Source organism: Gobius niger, assembly GCF_951799975.1.
Source record: "Gobius niger genome assembly, chromosome: 3".
Lineage (NCBI taxonomy): Eukaryota > Metazoa > Chordata > Actinopteri > Gobiiformes > Gobiidae > Gobius > Gobius niger.
This window is the reverse complement of record NC_136854.1, coordinates 25,007,351-25,028,524: the sequence shown is the minus strand read 5'-3', so window position 1 is coordinate 25,028,524 and position 21,174 is coordinate 25,007,351. Positions and strand designations below refer to the sequence as shown.

The window sequence follows — 21,174 nt, the reverse complement described above, 5'->3', positions numbered from 1 at the left end:
GCATCTGTTTCGACTATCTGAAGTATCTCAGAGTAGCTGTCAGAGTCATTACAACTTTGAATAAATCTTAAGCCGTCTTTTTCTTTGAATGCCCCGAGCCGGCTCATTATTGATTTGTCGGCACTATTATATTTCTGCTGTCTGGAGCTGCAGCCCAGGCCAAACAGTGAGACAAAACACAGCAGCATACCATATTAAACAAGAAAATGCTCCTACTATCAACCATTTCACTCCACTGCAGTTTGCTCAAAGCTATATTCAATAACACAAGTCTTTTTAAAGATGGCATATCCTTCCTCCTGTACAGCACTCTTATACAAGTGAACATGACCTACCCTGTGTGTCGTCATTCTGCTCCGTGGCCTGCACAGCTTTACGGATCTGCATTCGAATGATGTCGATTTTGGTCTTGCTGTCTTGAAGCATCTGCTGAGCCGTCTGCAACATCTTCTTATCCTGGGTGAAAAACAAAGTAAGACAGTTAGTTTAGGCATATTATGTAAACACAATAAGCAATGAGCAGCTAAAGTGGCTTTCTAATTTACTACAGGTCACTGCCAAACATATAATATTGTGGAAAGAGAAGGACATTTTGAAGGTAAAATGATGCTGCATGGAGGAAGGTGTGGAGTAATTGTTCAAAATTGGCAGGGGGTTTATGTTTGCCATCACTCATGTACATTAAGTGACTGTTGTCTTTGTCAGCAAAAGCTTGGATCATATAGATTGAGGGGAGGCATTTTCTATGAGCTGTGAATGCCTGCTGTATATAACGTCTCCACTCCTGTAGGTTGGTGTGAAATGTTTTCATGAATTCTCTTTAATAGACATATATTCATACCTTAGTGGATCCATTAGCATAGATGGGGATCATGTTTTCGACGCCCTGTTTAACCTTGAGCTCGATGTTGAGTTGTCGCTCCAGTGCCGCGATGCGCTCCTTGTGGGCTGAGGTCCGGCTCTCTGCCCCGGGAGACTGTGGGCATTCATCTGCAGAAGCAATGAAAGAGCATAGATTAAATGAAGAAAAAAGACCACAAATGGTTCAGCACATTAATGATTATTCGATTAATGAATGGATATTGCTCAAGCTCAGCCCAAAGTGCTTTGCAAATGAGCTTGTTCAATCCACAGCCACATTGGTCATGGTACGGTTTACCATACAGCCACACAAACCTCTTAACCCCCAACTGCACCGAGCACATTTTCTCCAGTTTGGCTTTACCCAAATCTAAAAGCCTCATGAAAAAAAGTGTCAAAATAGCGACGGAAAACGAGGATGAAAACGCAACACAACAGTGACATAAAAAAGGACAAAAGAGCTGCAAACACGTGCCGGAAAGGCAACAATAACACCATAAACAAGCCACAAAAACACTACAAAAAAGCAACAAAAATTAGACAAAAATGCTTCAAAAATGTGACATAAATGCAGCGACAACGCAACACAAAAGTTGCTATCAGTTTTGTGGGTCTTAGCTTTCAAATTAGGCGTTACACTGGCCTAGAGGCTGTAAGCTCCAGTCGAGAAGCTTTTAGACTTGAGTAAAACTGAACTGGAGAAAATGTGCTTGGTCAAGGCAGGGGGTAAGAGGTTAAGGAAACATGGCAACACACCACATGCCAACAGTCGTATTATAATACGGTATGTGCCACACAACCCGAAGGAATATAATATAGGATCATGTATTTCCCTCAAGACTGAAGACCAGTGATATGTTAAACACCTTTGTTTTCGTCTCCTCCTTTGACCACGATGTGTGCGTCCAGTTCCTGCAGCTGAGCGTGCAGATCATCCAGTTTACGATTTGAGCTTCGCAGTTGATTTTCCACCTGGATAAAAAAAATAATAATAATTATTGCACTAAACTAAAGAACAGTGACATCACCCCCAAACCAGCCTTTCTTTGGCCAAAGTGCTGCTATTAGACAGTTTCCTGAAGTGCCCTCAGTGTAACATTCCTGCACTTCCAGTCTTATCATTCAAGTCTGGGCTGCTTTTCTAGAGTCTCGTTCCAAATGGGACAAACACTTTTCATAAATATTCTCAATGTCTAGTCCAAAAGTGCGAAAGTGTTAAGAAGGTGTTTAAAAATGACATGAAACAGGAAGATTATAATACGTGCATACCAAAACTAAAAAGCTCCTGTTTTACATTGTAATGATCCACAGCAGACGGCAGTCACTGACCTGATGAGCATTTCTCTTGTCAGTGGTGGCCCGTCGCAGGTTCTCCGCTCCTTCCTTGATTTTTAACTCTTTGCGTATTTCTCTTCGGATCCTTTCGCGCTGCTCCTCCAGAAGCTGCTGAACACTAGAGTCCGAGAAGTCAGAGTTCTGGTTCAAACCGAGCTGCTCCAAAATCGTCAGCCCACCGGGGTCACTCTGTTCAGAGAAGAGATCAGGAAAATAATATATGTTACAAATGTGCATGTTTAAGTCAAGGTACGGACATAAAAAACAAGCTAGATGATTACACTGATAGTGAAAGGAAGAAGCCCTAGAAAATCAGCCCTAAGCGAGTGCAATTTGGAAATGTTTCAAAGAGAAAGATGGAGGATGGGAAAGAGGACAAGGGATAAAAAAAACAACAACTACATGTTCTTATATTCTTCTAAGCTTCCTTCAAAACCTCAAAGTGAAAAAACACAACACCAAACAAACTTCTGCTCATATAAATGTCAAATACCTTCAGCAACAAGTTGAGTTCAATCAAGATCAGAGTGAGTAAATGCTAATAGTATGAGAATATATCTACATCTAACAATCAAAACAAAGTCACAAAACTGATCGACCAGTCCCACCTCCGAACTGTCCTCATCCTCCTCGTCCCCATGCCAGCACATTTATCCCAGATTTGGAGATCAAAATGTCCAAGATAGATCTATTAAACCAAGCTCTGGCCACCCGATCTTGTGCCACGCAGAGAGTCCAATGTGTTTTATTTTTTGGGGGGGAAAGAGGACGATAAAAGGAGATAAAGAGAGCACAGTGTTGGTGAGGGAGGAGGGCACGCCTGAGAGAGGATATCCGTCCCAACACCGAGCTGCTCAGGCTTTTCCTGTTTCCTCCCTGTGCTGCTGCTGTTGTCAGTGGAGCAGAGAAAACAAGGACAAAGCCTGCGTACATCAACACCACATCCTACTTTATAACAGGCCTAAATCACTACCACTACTTTTTATTGACTTGCAAAAATTGGCATCTCAATTGTGCACTAAAGCGATTTTTCTCTCCCTCTCGGGCCAAAAAAACAAAAGGACATGTTTTTGGAGCACGGGCTGGATCAAAAAAAGACGAGACCGAGGGTATTTCAAATAATCATTTTGTTGATGAGCATAAAACTTTGTTCTATGTGAAAAGCCAAGAACGAGGCAAATAGTCATGAACTGCATTGTCTAGTGTAGGATGGGGCTGAGTAACCGAAACCCATGTTAGTCACTTTCTAATACAATGAGTAAGGTCTTTGTATTGTACCTTTTCCTGGTATTACAGAAAGAGCCATCCCAAATCTGGTATTACAGTAAACATGGAACACAAAATAAAAAAAGGAAAGCTATAACCTTTACACATTGTAATTGTAAAGTGCATATTTTGATGTCAGATGTAGGTTATACAGTGGTATGCAAAAGTTTGGGCAACCCTGTAAATTTTCATGATTGATAAAAATCCTGTGATCGGCAAAAACAATATCCATAAACAGGGCATTGCTTCTCTTGCGCGGCAACAGATCGATCATTTTATAAAACCGAGTTAGAGGCCTGGGTGGATCAGCTGTTGCCTACCATTCACCAAAACATCCGGCGAAAATTGCGGAGTAAACAATAACAGCGATCGCTCGTATTGGCCTCCTTAAATCCAGACAACCAATGATTTATTGAAGGAAAATCATGAAAATGTACAGGGATGCCCAAACTTTTGCACACCACTGTATAATATCATTTGCTAAAGTGTCGACGGAACATGAGCAGTTTTCACACTACGTAATACAGACTAGTTTTTTCCACAAGTTTAAACGCTTATTGGAGGGTATTATGACAAGTTGACATTGAAAACTTGGCAAGAATAGCTAACAGTAATCATTGTTGCAATTACACATCAGCTGCACAGGTCTCACTCTCATCAAATAATCATAATAGTTATTGCAATCTCAATTTGTCAACACATCATTGAATTAAATATTTTATTTCCAGCCATATGACTATAAGGACAGACAGTGTACAAAAATAAATACAGATCTGTCAATAATCTTATAATTTCATACAATGTTCCTTTGCCCCATAGCTGGCAAAAAAAAAAAAAATATATAACATTATAGCTGGAAAAGGAGTGGGAAGAACTCAAACTTCATTCATCATTCAGGTGTGAAGTCAACATCGTGACGCAGTTCACTGAGCAGGTCAGTGCATCACACACACAGAGTTGCCAACAGCTCGAGGTCCTGTGTATGATTCACCCCTGATCCAGCCCAAGGAGGAGCATTCAGCCGCTGTGTCCCGAGAACCAATGACAGGCAAATGCAATAGAAAACACCGCGACACGAAGCTAATTCAATCAGACTGTGTGAGCAACGCGGACGGGCCTAAGGCTGGGCTGAGTGAAAAGAGGCATGTTACTATCGAGGAGAGAGAGAGATCCCAGTGCATTCTCGCCATTTACACTGCCTGGACAAAAAAAGGTCTGATCACGGCTGCAATTGGCCAAGTCTAGCAACACTATGTGCCCAAAGACTGAGATCAGCTGACGACCTGAACCTCCTGAAGGATCAGGTTATTTCTTCTTCCCTGATGGCAGGGGCATATTCAGAGGACAATGCCAGGATTCATTGAGCGCACAAATTCCAGATAGTATAAATCCAATGAGAGGGATGTGCTGGAGAAGGCTCTTGGCGAAACATGAATGCACCACTAGATCTTTTGACAGACGTTTATTGAAAAAATGACGCAGTGAATTTGTCCCTAATCAAAGCTGAAGTCCAACAACATATTAGCGTGTGACTATTTTTGTGGCAATTCAAAGAGAAAGTCACATCAATCACCTTGAGTCTCTCTCTCTAAAATAAAAAAAACTATTAAACAGCCACATCAAAGCAACAACATCAGCAGCTTTGTACCATCTAAAAAACATTGCTAAGATCAGAGGAATATCCGTATGAACCATCTCAGGCTCTAAGAACTTCAGGGAGGGGTCTCCTGGTGGTGAGTCAATAATAAACACGGTGAGGCTGCGTTTCAGTTTCATGCAGCTAAAATCTAGAACAGTCTTCACGAGGATGTGAGACAGGCCTCAACTCTGACAATGTTCAAATCCAGGCTGAAAACAGTTCTTTTTATTTTAACTTTATGCCACTGTGAAGCACTTTGAAGAGCCTTGTGTATGAATTGTGCTCTACAAATAAACTTGCCTTGCCTTTTTTAGTCAAGCAGAGTATTGTTAGGAACAAGCCTAGCTGGACTCTTTTTAAGGTGAATTAGCAGCTTCCCTTATTTGTTAAATCCAGTTCCAACATCTAGCCTGTATTCACCGAGGAAAATCCCACAAAGATTCAAAGCCCAATTGCATCAAACATGGAAACTTCTTGCTTTACAGAAGAACCGCACAGTATGTATGAAATATCGCAATATGCAAAAAAGAATACACGGTTTCTTACACACACACAAAAATATAATCTAGCAGTGGCAGGACCTTGCGCTTGTGTCTGTACGTGGATGAGAAGAGACAAGTGGTGGGAGGAGGGCGTCTATTCAGGAGTTCCCACTAAAACATGCCATTATAAGACATGTCATACTCCTATGTATTTGCACCACTTGTCTTCCTTCTCATAAAATGGATGGATATTTTGAGTCCTTCACATACATTACTTAATTATGGAGAGCAACATGAATCCTAACATTAGCAACAGAAATGTTACACAGTGGCTACAAGCAAAAGGCAGTTTGGCCAGTCACGCTCTGCAAGACAGTGGGGCCAAACAAAGACAGAGAAGCCCGGGGACAGGAAGAGTGGGAGGGGAGATGGACAAGGCACAGCTGAGCGGGTCGGGAGGGCTGAGCCGAGGCACACACATACGCACCAAACTGAGAAAAAAAAGAAAGAAGAAGAAACCCTCGTGAAAACTGGGTCGACGATTCAGTGGCAACAACAACCAACAAGTGGCTGCTCTACAAGTCTTTGTGCAGTGGAACGGACAATTCGCCCCCGACACTGTTGTGAAGGTGTTGTGAAGTAAGTCAAATAAAACATCTCAGGCAATGGTGACAAAATGTTCTACCGGGATGAAAGGAAACGCAAAAAAGCAGACGACACCCACGGCGGGAATAAAGCAGTGTTCACAATCACAAAAACAGGCCACCACAACCGGGCCATAAACCACCCACAAGCACAAACACAAGTGAGCGTGAAAGCAGAGATGGGCAGTGTTGAACTTTGACCTGGAAAAAAAAGAGAAACCTCATCAACATTTGTATTCTTCAAAAAATACACACTAATTTGCTAAATGTTTGTATTTTAACATGAAATGCATGTTATCATCACTTGCTTTCAACCAAGCCCCAATGAACAAAAGACACAATGGCGGTCAAAGTGGGGCGCTCTCGTGGCTAGTCATGATTCCGGAGATCGGGACATGGCATGTGTCAAAAACAACTTGAAAGCCTGGTTCCAAAGAATATGGTTTCTAAAGCAAGAGTTTCCTTCTGTGACAACTCTGAGGGTTCATGTTTTTACACCAAACACCAAATAATGAAAAAAAAAAAAAAAAAAGGTTTACAATTTAAAACGTAGGAAACTCTGCATCAACACTAATTGTTAAAAACAAAATGAAGGTCACCTTTTCTGTGTCACAACAACTTCCTTGTAAACAGATCCTGTAGGTGTAATCGATCACAGTATAGAGTGTGGGCCTTATGTAATGTACACAGAGCAGTTAACTGTTTTCACTATATTTTTAGGCTTGTTGGAGTAATATGTATATATATGTGTAACCCAGTAGAGAAAATGGGTCCTTTTCTCTCCTTTTTGTTGTGTTTGCATTTATGCACTTTTATTTTGAAAAACATTTATTTTGAAAAGAGGAAGTGTGATTCCTTCATTAAAACTTTATTTTCCTGTTTTCACGGTCACGTTGGGTGAACATGACCTTTTGATTTGTTAAAAATGGTATTAGTCCCGCCTCCCAAGCTGCGGACCAAATCACTCACTAGTTTTCGGCCTTTCGCGCTCTGGGAATGAGCGAGACAGGCTGTAGACGGTCCGAGCGAAACATTTTGGGTCGTCTGGTGAGTTTTATTTTATTTTTAAATGATGTAAACAAACAACTACGTTGTATTTTGGTTGATTTGGAATATTTGTTGTATTAAGTGGAAGGAGCACGAGCTGAAGAGGCTGTGTTGTTGTGCCCCTTGCTGTGTTCCTCACGATACCTCATCTTGGTAAGTCCATGCCATGTGAGAATGAGAAAAACATGCTAGCGCGATGCTAATATTAGCGCGATGCTAAAGCTAATCGCGAGTGCCGTTTTTGTGTTTGAAAGCAATGTAAAAGCTATTTCTGGTGAAGATATGGTTTCTGCCAAATTCTATTTTAGTTCATAACAATACAGAGAAGCACTTTTGGTTATTTTTGGATTATTTTTGGTCCAAGGTAATGATTATTTTTAAGTTGATTGTACATTTTTCATGGTTTGTTATATGAAAGTGTACCCTGTAATGCTAAACCTAGTAGCACAGAGGTTTTACTGATCCAAGTGTTGATTTTAAAGGAGACTATCTGAGTTCAAAAGATCAAAATTCATTTAAAATTAATATGTTAATTAGTTAAAAATAGTTAATCATAATATTATGGTTAAATAATTAAAAAACGATAAAAAGAGAAATTCATTTGTTTTACATGGATTAAAAACAAGTTCATGTATTAGAAAGGATATTTGAGTAAAAAACATGCATGTGAAGTATTACTGTGTATTTTGTAGCACAGTAATATGAGAAAAGATTTAAAAGAAAAACAAAGCTATAGCAAATTGAAAAGAGATAGGATAACAGATTTTCATTTAGCTGTAAACAATAATACCATTATTGTTGTGCAGGCTAGATTTTCATGGTTAAGAAAACCCTGGATGGATTTCCTGGATTCTCTCCGGACGGAGATGGCGAGCCTGTGCCCAGAACAGAACTGAACTTCGAAGAACAACTTGCTTTCCACCAGTGGCCGAGTGGTAACACCTCAAAACACCGCTTAAAGGAAAACGAACGGAACAATAAAGACAATTGACTTGACGTACGACTTGAAAAAAGATACACTGAGATACACTGAGCTCATTAGGACTGGGGATTGTTTTGTTGCATATGCCGGCTATGCAGATTGTAAAAATATTTCTGAATCTGTGTTTCATTTTGGTACTAAAAAATACTTTTTCTTATTCACTCCTTGTCTCCAGCCATTTCATTGCACACATTCACTTTAGTTCCTATTGTAATCCTATTGAACCTAGCAACTGGTCTATACTTTAATTTCTCTTTACCTGCTTAACGTGAGTCAGGGGTTACAGTAAGTTTTGGCGAGCCAGCCAGGAGCCTTTTCTTTTTATTTCCTCACGTTATTTATACCCTATAACGTACCCAAGATGGAGATTATTGAGCGTGACTCAGTAAAAGTCCCAAATTCAGTGATTGTGAGTGAAATAGCTGGAGATGAACAACTTGATGAAGTGACCGAGTTCCTAAAACAATATGGGTCTATTTCGAGAGTCCTGAAAATTAATGACAGTAAATCTGAGTTTTTCCGGAATGTTATTTTTGAGTACAGTTCAGGTCTTGCTGTTGAATCACTTGATCCATTACCTTGTACACATGTATCCGACAGTGGTGCTAGCTATAGGATACAATCTCTTGCCGGTGTTTACACAGAACAGGTTGGGAATGACACTACCAAGTCATATCTCACTGAAATCCAATACCTAGCTAAGATGAGTGGCAGGGATTATGTAGATGTCCTGAAAGACATGATGTCACAGATTGCTAAATCAATCAAAGAACCAGAAACTGAACAAGCTGAGACAAATAACTCCACTGAATCATCCTTGGCCGAGTCTCAGCCTTCACCAGTTCAGCCTAGTGTCCAAAGTGCCCAACAAACCAACCAGACAAATAACACTGCGAGTAGCCCAGCTTATACTACGCCCGCAATTACTGCACACGATTTAAATCCTCCAGAAGTGCAGCGTGTCGTAGTTGAGCACATTGTAAAAAGAGAAGACTATTCTGTGCAACAGTTTTCACAAAAACTAAGAGTTTTCTCTGGCAAAGAACCCCGACCAGCTTATGAGCCAGACTATGACACTTGGCGCTCCAGTGTAGAACTAATCATGACTGACCCTTTCATGTCCAAACTGCAACAATCGCGCAGAATCATCGAGTCGCTCTTACCCCCGGCAGCTGATGTAGTTAAGCACTTGAACACCAACAGCTCACCGTCTGAGTACCTTCAGCTGTTAGATTCTGCATTTGGAACAGTTCAAGATGGCGGAGAGCTTTACGCTAAGTTTCTTGACACCTTCCAAAACACTGGTGAAAAAGCGTCATCCTACTTACAGCGCCTGCATGTAGCTTTGACTCACACTGTAAAGCGTGGTGGTGCGTTGAGCAATGATTTTGACAGACTTCTCGTCACACAGTTCTGTCGAGGTTGTTGGGATGATTCCCTTTTGACTGCGCTCCAGTTAAAGCAAAAACGAACAAATCCCCCAACCTTTCCTGATCTGCTTCTTTCGCTACGCACTGAAGAAGACCAAAATGCTGCCAAAAACACGCGCATGAGACAACATTTAAGCAGTACAAAACAAAAAGCGACATCCCACTTGCAAATTGCAACGTGCTGCTCAGAAGAAAATGATAATGCAAATACCTTAAGCTCAATCAAAGAACTTTCAAAACAAGTTGCAGAAATCCAAAGTCAACTAGTAAAACTCGCTGCAAAACCAAAAGCTCAGAACTCAAGAAGTGCACCCAACTCGAAACAAAAAGAGAAACCAAAGCTGGACAAAGTAACCAAGGAACATGAACGAACAAGCAAAACTCAAAGTACCTCTCCCAAACCATGGTACTGTTTCCAATGTGGAGAAGATGGCCACATTAAACCGAACTGCGAAAACGAACCAAACCCAGGCCTAGTTACTGAAAAGCGGAAATTGTTGAAAGAGAAACAAAAGAAATGGGAAGCTGAAAACCCCTCAGCCGCCGAAGAACAGTTAAACTAAAAACAGTCTCTATTGCGGGGCAGATGGGGACTGTGGCCAGTCAATGTCCCACTAAGCACAAGCAACAAGCTAACCTTAAGCAGTCTGTCACTAAGCCTCAAAAGTACAGTCTACCAAAAGGGTTAGTTGGCTCTAAATGCACAGCTATAGTTAGCATTTCTGACATTAATGTGAATTGTCTTCTTGACTCAGGGTCACAAGTGACTACTGTCACTGAGTCATTTTACCAACAGAACTTTCCAGATCAAGACCTTAACCCACTCTATGACCTTTTAGAAGTAGAGGGCGCTGCAGGTCAGCCCGTCCCCTATTTAGGTTATATAGAGATGTGCATTACCTTTCCAAAAGACTTCTTAGATGCAGAGATCGACATACCAACCCTAGCTCTTGTCGTTCCAGACACTCACCCTAACAGTCAGACACCAGTGTTAGTGGGGACAAATACGCTTGATGTTCTTTATGAAAAGTATTTAGACATCAAGACTAGTGATTACTTACCTTGTCCTTATGGGTATAGAGCACTGTTAAAAACTCTTGAACTAAGACATACACAAAACAAGGACGGGAACGCCGGATTAGTTACCTTGTCAGGCAAGACTGCAGCAGTAGTTCCAGCTGGACAAACTGTAGTTTTAGAGGGATCTGCTAACGTTCACTGCACCTCTACAGACACCTGCGCTATAGTAGAACACCCCTCTCAGTCTTCCTTACCTGGCGGCCTTTGTGTCAAAACGTGCTTGATAACTCTTCCGTCACGAGCTCCACACAAAGTGCCTGTAATGATCACAAACGAAACAGAACAAGATGTCACAATTCCGTCCACCTGTGTCATCGCAGAGCTTGGATCTTTCCACTGTATCCTGTCACAGCACAATGTCATCAGTGCAAATGAGTCCAACGCAGACAAGACACAGCTAAGTTTCAACTTCAATGACTCACCGATCCCACAGGAGTGGAAAGAGAGAATAACTAAGCAACTCGCTGACATCCCGGAAGTATTTGCTTTTCATGATCTTGACTTTGGGTGCACGAGCAAAGTGAAGCATTCCATCAAACTTCATGATCCGACTCCCTTTAAGCACCGTGCACGCCCTATCCACCCTCAAGATCTTGAGGCAGTGCGCAAACACCTCCAAGAACTGCTCGCTGCAGGTGTAATAAGAGAGTCCCAGTCACCCTACTCGTCTCCCATTGTCGTAGTGAGAAAGCGAAACAATGATGTGCGTCTATGTATAGATTTTCGTAAACTAAATCTACAAACGCGGAAAGACTCTTACGCTCTTCCAAATTTAGAAGAGACGTTCTCGGCGCTCTCAGGATCCAAGTGGTTTACAGTCCTCGATCTTAAGTCTGGATATTACCAGATTGAGGTCGAGGAAGCAGACAAAGAAAAGACAGCATTTGTAACACCACTTGGATTCTGGGAGTTCAACCGCATGCCACAGGGCATAACCAACGCCCCGAGCACCTTCCAGCGGCTCATGGAGCGTTGTGTCGGCGACATGAACTTACATGAGGTGCTAGTTTTTCTAGATGATCTTATCATCTTTTCAAACAGTTTAGAAGAGCATGAACGACGACTCATGCGAGTACTCCATCGTCTTAAAGAGTACGGGTTAAAGTTATCACCCGAAAAATGTAGATTTTTTCAAACTACAGTCCGGTACCTTGGTCATATAATCTCCGAAAGCGGTGTCGAGACAGATCCCGAAAAGATCCAGGCCCTAAAGACCTGGCCACAACCAAAGAATCTCAAAGAGCTGAGATCCTTTTTAGGGTTCTCAGGGTACTACAGACGCTTTATCAAAGGGTATTCGTCCATAGTACGCCCACTCAATGACCTCACACGTGGTTATCCGCCACTCCGCAAAAAGTCAAAGTCCAAAGACATCGACCAGACATACTTTGATCCCAGACTGCCATTTGAGAGCCGATGGACCACAGACTGTCAAAAAGCATTTGATTCCATCATTGAAAAGCTAACAACAGCCCCTATCCTAGGCTTTGCAGACCCGAAGCTGCCTTACGTACTCCACACCGATGCCAGTACCACCGGCTTAGGTGCAGCACTATACCAGGAGCAAGAGGGTCAGCTTAGGGCCATAGCTTTTGCCAGTCGTGGGTTATCTAGAAGTGAGGCACGTTATCCAGCACACAAGTTGGAGTTTTTAGCACTCAAATGGTCAGTGAGTGAAAAGTTTCACGATTATTTGTATGGTGGTCAATTCACGGTAGTTACAGATAGTAACCCGCTTACATACATATTGACCTCTGCTAAATTAGATGCCACAAGCTACAGGTGGCTTGCAGCTTTATCCAACTATAACTTTAAGTTACAGTATAGAGCAGGCAAGCTAAACCTAGACGCGGACGGGTTATCTAGACGTCCACATGGTGAACTTGTAAATGATGTCCAGTCCAGGAAAGAGCAGGAGCGTGTAAGCCAGTTTGTAGAGCGTCACCTAGCCAACACTGACAACACTGAGCTTGTAGATAGTGATGTTGTCCAAGCAATCTGTCAAAACCACCTGGTTAAAATCAGAGATGACAGTCAGGATAGTGGTGTTACGCTTGTAGAATCACTTACCATCTCAGCTGATGCGATACCAGACCTCTATCTTTCCGAAGAACTCCATGGCTTACCTACCATTCCTGCTCTATCCCAATCAGAACTTAGAGACAAACAACGAGCAGACTCGACAATCAGACAAGTTCTTGAGCAAATCGAACATGGTCAAACACCTCCACCAACAGTGAGAAAAGAACTCCCAGATCTTCCTCTATTGCTCAGGGAACTCAATCGATTGGAGATTCACAACGAGGTGTTGTACAGAAAGAGACAAGATGGAGACAAAGTGACCCACCAGCTCGTTCTTCCTGAGGAGCTCAGAGCTCCTGTGCTCCAAAGTTTGCACAATGATATGGGCCACTTAGGAATTGACAGAACCCTTGATCTGGCCAGAACACGATTCTACTGGCCACGCATGGCAACCGATGTTGAGCAAAAAGTGAAAAAATGTGATCGCTGCACACGAAGAAAGCGTCCTCCTGAAAAAGCAGCTAGCCTGGTCAACATAGCAACAACCCGACCTTTAGAGCTAGTTTGCATAGACTTTCTCAGTTTGGAACCAGACAGTAGCAATACTAGTAACATCCTCGTAATGACCGATCATTTTACTAAATTTGCTCTTGCGTTGCCCACCCCTAATCAAAAGTCCAAAACGGTTGCCAGGTGCCTGTGGGACCAGTTCATCGTCCACTACGGCATACCTGAGCGTCTGCACAGCGATCAGGGTCCTGATTTTGAGGCAAAACTGATAAAAGAGCTGTGTGAGATATCAGGCATAAAGAAAATAAGAACCACCCCATACCACCCAAGGGGTAACCCCACTGAAAGATTTAACAGAACTTTACTTAGTATGTTAGGAACGCTTGAGTCCAAACAAAAGTCCCACTGGAAAGACTACGTCATGCCGTTAGTACACGCGTATAACTGCACGCGTAGTGACGTAACAGGGTTTACCCCCTACGAATTAATGTTTGGCAGGAAACCCAGATTAGCAGTTGATCTCGCGTTCGGACTTCCTCTCAACAAAGACCAAAAAGTGACACACCTACAATATGTAGAAAGTCTCAAGAAACGAATTGAGGAAAGCTATAAGTTAGCTTCACAAAATGCACAAAAAGTGGCAGACAAGAACAAGGCCAGGTTTGACCGCAAAATCACCGTTTCCGAGCTTGAACCTGGGGATAGGGTTTTAGTTAGGAATGTGCGGCTGCGTGGTAAGAATAAGCTTGCTGATAAGTGGGAGAAAGACATCCATGTAGTAGTCAAACGTGCAGGTACCTTACCCGTTTATACTGTTAAGCCCGAGTCAAAGCAAGGTCCCTCACGAACTCTTCACAGAGACCTTTTGCTTTCCTGCAGTTTCCTCCCTTTTGCCACAGCAGATACACCTGAGCCACAACCAATTCGTCGTCCTAAGACACGTCAAGCTGCTGCCACAGAAAGCAATGATGAAGAGTTAAACGAAGCTGACAATGAACTGTACGAACTGATTCAATGGGTTGAGGATTCCCCATCTGAAGAGGTAACCAGATTTACTACTGTACATGAGTATCAAAAACCTTCAAAGAAACCGGACATGACAAATCCACCTGAATGTGACTTACCTGAACCCACTGCCAATGCAGAACCTGAAATGACAAATCCACCTGAATGTGACATACCTGAACCTGAATCCATGGTCAACGTAGAACCTGAAACGACAAACCCACCTGAATGTGACTTACCTGAACCTACTGCCAAAGCAGAACCTGAAACCACTGCCGATGCAGAACCGATCATGGAGAGAAATGAGAATGAGGATGAATTTGAAGATCACTTACCTGTGGAAACTACACTGGATGGAGACAATACAGAAATGAACAAATCTGTGGAAAACATACCGGATGGAGACAATACAGAAATGGACAACCTTGTGGAACATGAAACTGTGACGATACCGGATGAACCTCCTGAGGATTCAGTCGAGGAACAAGGAAACCAAATGAACGACTCACCTGATGAAATGGACAGTAATGAACCCATTACAACTCAACCAATAAGACGATCAGAAAGAATCAGACAACCTCCGAAAAGACTTGAATATCCTAATTTAGGAAACCCTCTTGTGACTGTTGTGAAATCACTGTTTCAAGGGTTGAGTACAGCCTTTTCAGAGTCTCTTATTAGTAAAGATGAACAATACTGGATGCACATGCAACGAGACGTGCATGATATTTAGCAGGGGAGGGTGTAACCCAGTAGAGAAAATGGGTCCTTTTCTCTCCTTTTTGTTGTGTTTGCATTTATGCACTTTTATTTTGAAAAACATTTATTTTGAAAAGAGGAAGTGTGATTCCTTCATTAAAACTTTATTTTCCTGTTTTCACGGTCACGTTGGGTGAACATGACCTTTTGATTTGTTAAAAATGGTATTAGTCCCGCCTCCCAAGCTGCGGACCAAATCACTCACTAGTTTTCGGCCTTTCGCGCTCTGGGAATGAGCGAGACAGGCTGTAGACGGTCCGAGCGAAACATTTTGGGTCGTCTGGTGAGTTTTATTTTATTTTTAAATGATGTAAACAAACAACTACGTTGTATTTTGGTTGATTTGGAATATTTGTTGTATTAAGTGGAAGGAGCACGAGCTGAAGAGGCTGTGTTGTTGTGCCCCTTGCTGTGTTCCTCACGATACCTCATCTTGGTAAGTCCATGCCATGTGAGAATGAGAAAAACATGCTAGCGCGATGCTAATATTAGCGCGATGCTAAAGCTAATCGCGAGTGCCGTTTTTGTGTTTGAAAGCAATGTAAAAGCAATTTCTGGTGAAGATATGGTTTCTGCCAAATTCTATTTTAGTTCATAACAATACAGAGAAGCACTTTTGGTTATTTTTGGATTATTTTTGGTCCAAGGTAATGATTATTTTTAAGTTGATTGTACATTTTTCATGGTTTGTTATATGAAAGTGTACCCTGTAATGCTAAACCTAGTAGCACAGAGGTTTTACTGATCCAAGTGTTGATTTTAAAGGAGACTATCTGAGTTCAAAAGATCAAAATTCATTTAAAATTAATATGTTAATTAGTTAAAAATAGTTAATCATAATATTATGGTTAAATAATTAAAAAACGATAAAAAGAGAAATTCATTTGTTTTACATGGATTAAAAACAAGTTCATGTATTAGAAAGGATATTTGAGTAAAAAACATGCATGTGAAGTATTACTGTGTATTTTGTAGCACAGTAATATGAGAAAAGATTTAAAAGAAAAACAAAGCTATAGCAAATTGAAAAGAGATAGGATAACAGATTTTCATTTAGCTGTAAACAATAATACCATTATTGTTGTGCAGGCTAGATTTTCATGGTTAAGAAAACCCTGGATGGATTTCCTGGATTCTCTCCGGACGGAGATGGCGAGCCTGTGCCCAGAACAGAACTGAACTTCGAAGAACAACTTGCTTTCCACCAGTGGCCGAGTGGTAACACCTCAAAACACCGCTTAAAGGAAAACGAACGGAACAATAAAGACAATTGACTTGACGTACGACTTGAAAAAAGATACACTGAGATACACTGAGCTCATTAGGACTGGGGATTGTTTTGTTGCATATGCCGGCTATGCAGATTGTAAAAATATTTCTGAATCTGTGTTTCATTTTGGTACTAAAAAATACTTTTTCTTATTCACTCCTTGTCTCCAGCCATTTCATTGCACACATTCACTTTAGTTCCTATTGTAATCCTATTGAACCTAGCAACTGGTCTATACTTTAATTTCTCTTTACCTGCTTAACGTGAGTCAGGGGTTACATATGCACAGAACATAATTTAAATAAAGGCAGCCTTTTTGTAATTTGCTCACCATTCAAACTACGTTTTAGATTTAGAGATTAATCTTGCAGCAGAATTACTCTAAGTCATAATGCACTCCAGCAGCACTGGCCTCAGCCTGTGCCCGTGATGAGGGCTTCTGTGAAGCTTGTGTCAGTTTGTGTTGAGTCATTCTTTATGCAAATCCACACTGCAGGAAACTGGATCAGCCCAGAGACAGGCCAGGAACAAAACAAACCACCTGTGTGGCTGTACGCCGGTGTCTGCGTTCACAAGAGTGTGTTAATGTGAGGCTGAGTCACCGGGAAAACATCTGGAAGCATTCCTGAAACGCCTGAACGCTGACGACACCTGACCACCAAGACCTGAGCAGACCAGACATGGAGGTGGTGTATGCGATTCTGTTGACATTGAGATTTAGAGTGTTGCAATTAGCAAATCAAAAAGGCTTCAGTTCAGATAATGTCCTCAGACAACAGATCATCGTCTTGTTTCCATTAGGTTCATTTAATGTACAATCCATGAACATGCACATTTTAGTTATTCTCTTTCATCACTAATGTTAATGCATCTGCAGATGTGTTTAACATCTGTCCAATGGGAATTTTTTCTTGATTTCTTAACTTAAAATCAGAAATCTAATCACAAGCACAATTCTTTACATCCCTAAAATGCACATTAAAGAAAAAAGCAATTAAATCACTCAAAATACTTACAAAATACAAAAGGCCTCGAGTTGCCGTCTAATATTTACAATGCACTGGTGATTACTGCAGTTGAGCGACTAAGGGCACTGACCATGAACCACAATAACCATTATCTGCAGTGACCTGGTTCCTCTGCAGTACACTATGAAAAAAAGTAGGTACCAAACACTTTCGCTCTCACCAAAAACAATGCAATTGACTACACACTGCAGTACACGACAAGAAGTTTTACCCCTAAACCAACAAAGAACTTCAAGTCAAGGTTTTCACACAAATGCGTTGCAAAGGATAATGTCAACACTCCACAGTATAAGAAAGCCCCACAGATTAGAAGAGCCTCGTGCTTCTAATTTTGGTTTCTATTCAGTTCCCTTGTTGATAGTGGTGAGACAGGGGGCTGGACGTGAGTGTGGGGAGAAGGAAGAGAGGCAGCACCAAATCTCACGAGACTGTAAAGACCACAGAAGCCTAAAAGGCACAACACAAGTACAGAGAAAAACCAGAGGGGAGCAACGATGGTCGTCCAAAAGTGATAAAGCAGCAGGTGGAGGAGTAAGGGAGCTTTGGGAATGCTGAGCCAGAGGCCATTCTTGGATAATTTTGAGAGCTGCATGGCATGCTGGGCGGCCAGAGCCACTGCCAAAAACCAAGAAACTGGGAAGAGAAGGAAAACATGCCCCGACTATAAAACGTCCATCACAACACATCCTTCGACAGTGCACACATCCTGGACACTCAGAGGGATCTGATATAATAACTGCTTAGATAAGAATCACATGTAACAGTGACCAAACTGCGGTTTCAATGGAGTCTAATCTTGCAGCCCTGTGCCCCTTAACCTTGTATTGCATAGATTTAGAAGAGACCTTAAATACAAAATACATGTGACTGATGTTGATATGTATCACAGTATATGACCACCACACTATTTAAACTTTACTATTGGTACAAAAAAAAGCCTTCAAATATATTAAAATTGTGTGAACTGTGTTGAACTTAAAAAAATCCTTTATTACTATTTTTTTCCAATCTCACCTTTTCTCTACTCTGTTGTATATTTACGTATGTGTATTAATGCTCAAATAGTATAGAATATTGGAAATGCATTTTGAAAATCCACATTGCCGGCATCTAGTTTACAGGAGGCTTCATTGCAGGTGTTTGTTTGTTTGTTGCTTGCTTGGCTCCGGTGTGGCGCAGCAGGTCTGTGTTGACACACGCAGAGACAGGTTCAGCTCACCATCACAAACTCATGTTGCAATATTACAAAACCTTAACAACGGTCGTTTTATCATCATCCCGACAGGACTCGCACAGCACACATGGGCTAAATCGCGCATCTGCTTCCATAAAGATTAGCATTTGGTCCATTGCCGTAGTCTGAAAAAATCTGCCATATGTGCATGTTTCAGGTTTTATAGTTACAGATATTGTCACGGCCTGTTTTTGTTAAAAGCTTTTGTCAGACAGAACAGGGGGAAAAAATAGAAGATTAGATTGATATTAAAATCTAGGGGGATTTGTGTTCACGTTTCAGTGATTTTACATTATGCAATGTAAAATCACGTAGCATTACACAAATGAGAGCCATAATAGAAGTGCCACGTTGAGTCTATGACAAAAGGGCATTACAGCAAAGCATTTACTAATTGCACACGTAATCACATCTAAAAGACACTTATATAATAGTCATCACTTATTAAACATAATGTTGGTTATATGTCAAAAATCCAATCAACTTGTTGCAGCCCGGAGTGGATTGAAACTATCGGCTCATGATGCCACAGGTTTCTATGGCAGCCAGTGTCCAGGTAACCGCAGCAAAGGGCAGGCTCCTCCTGTGAACCACGTCTGTTTGAACACAGATCCCGTGCACCTGGGCCTAGCAACCATCAAACAGGAAGTGGACTGAAGGCAGAAACTGGAAAAGGAAAGCGCCGCTATTTTTATGCACAAAGTCAATATGTTTGGTTCTATAACTTCTCACTTACTAACTGAGCACTCATTTATCTTTCATACACATTACTTGAAAATACCTAGTGCTGGTGATTCCTTTAATGTTTGAGGGAGGCCATTTCAATCGCCTTCTGACTGACACACAGTACAGTACTACAACATGTAATAATATCTCTACTCAGGATGAAAAGGAAAGACAACTGATTGACAGTGGCATTCTTATGTACTTGTAATCATCGCTCAAGAAGATAACAGTTTAAACACGGCCCCAGAGATGTACGTTTATGTGAAATAACCAGCAAATGTGTCACAGACGTAGCAGCTCTGTCTGTCGAGCTACAGCAGGATTTACTAAAGATCTGCCTCACTAAATTAAGAGGAATCAGAAATCCTTTCTCTGTGATTTTTACAGTTTGCCATGTCAACAGAGTCTCAGTCTGAGTCAGTGTTTAAGCTGCTCAAGACGTTAGCATGCTACTGGCAATCAACCCTCCATGGCTCCAACACGATAAACACATGTGTGGCTCACATCTATGAACACTGAGGAAATACTACAGTAACAGCTCAGCTCTGATCTCTGTCACATGTTGTATCCAAGGCTAGATGTTTGTGATTCAGGGCTTTTTCTTGGAGAGGTCAGAATTGAGCTGCTGAAGCTAATTGCTAACTGGTAGCATGCTAACATCTTGAGCAGCTTGAACACTGACTTACTGGTTTCTTCACATAAAACTGTGAATCACTTGTCTTTCATTTATATTCTGAGTAGAGATATTGTTGTATGTTGTAGTACTGCATAATTCTACTTTGGTATTCAAAATGGCCGACATAACAACAAATGAAAGTCACATGACTGAAAAGCATGTATATTAGGACAGTCAATGTTAAAAGCTTTAAGTTAAATCAAAGGAATAATTAACCATGGCAAAGGAATTGTATCACGCTTTGACAAAAGAAACACCTGTATCTCTAATGCACGTTACCCAAGTACTTGTATTATAAATTACAAATTGAAAGCAGTTAGGCTTTTCACATTGATTTGTGAAATAGTATTTGGTTTGTTAAAGATATGAGAGAAAATGCTTTAAATTAGAGCATTTTGTGGCCTAGTATGAATAATGAATGTAATTACATTTAATCAACATGCAAAAGTGTGATTGATCGGATTGAAAATAATCAATTCCAGGCCAGGCCAGGCCAGGACACTCTTGAAAAAGAGATTTTTAATCTCAATGGAGTTTTATCCTGGATAAATAAAGGACAAACAAATAAAAAAAATTGACGACACTAAAGTGCACGCATCGCATCCTGTTAAAACAAACCTGTCCAATGTGCAAACAACAGCAGATATCCCCCACGTTCAGAAAATGTCAAGTTCCTAATCTCTTTCAGGAGACCAACAACGGACAAGAAGAATCTCCTCCCTCCGCTCAGCACTTTGTTTAACTTACAGATGTCAGTTTTACTAGTTTTTGTCTGACTAACTGCCCCCATTATCCAATACCAGTTTTCTGCTGGGCTGGTGCATCTTCCATATATAGCAAATGTTATCAGTGTAACTTGATATCCAGTCCATTCAGAGAAGGGTTGGACAGTAGACTTTAATAACTCTCCAAAGTCTATTTGCGTCTGATAAGTCACACCCGCCGAGTGTGACGCACAAACACAAACCACACGCATCAGATCTGACAAAGACCGTCCGTGCAGCAAAGAAAATTGTTATCAAACGATCTAAGCAAATATTTTACTACCTAACTCAATATACAAATTAATCGCTGAATACAGTGTTTGTTGACCATCCTTAATAGGAGCGAAGCGCAGACGGGGAAATGCTTTCAATTACCTAATCAACTGAGGATGTTCAGAATCAACAGCAACAATT

The 21,174-nt window shown here is 41.3% G+C and overlaps 1 protein-coding gene across 2 annotated transcripts in view; it reads right to left on the bottom strand.

Annotated features, from left to right (window-relative positions):
* The window catches only part of pkn1a (protein kinase N1a), a 41,415-nt gene that overhangs the window by 11,665 nt on the left and 8,576 nt on the right, over positions 1–21,174 (bottom strand). Inside the window, exons 1-5 of one of the 2 annotated variants that reach the window (XM_079554321.1) lie at positions 2,805–2,930; positions 2,191–2,385; positions 1,728–1,833; positions 842–990; positions 336–456 (exon numbers count right to left, since the gene is read on the bottom strand). In XM_079554321.1, coding sequence (XP_079410447.1) covers positions 336–456; positions 842–990; positions 1,728–1,833; positions 2,191–2,385; positions 2,805–2,846 — 613 coding nt within the window. In that variant the 5' untranslated portion in view covers positions 2,847–2,930. Of the gene's footprint in view, positions 1–335; positions 457–841; positions 991–1,727; positions 1,834–2,190; positions 2,386–2,804; positions 2,931–21,174 lie in introns of those variants that run through there. The other variant, XM_079554322.1, reaches the window with a different exon arrangement.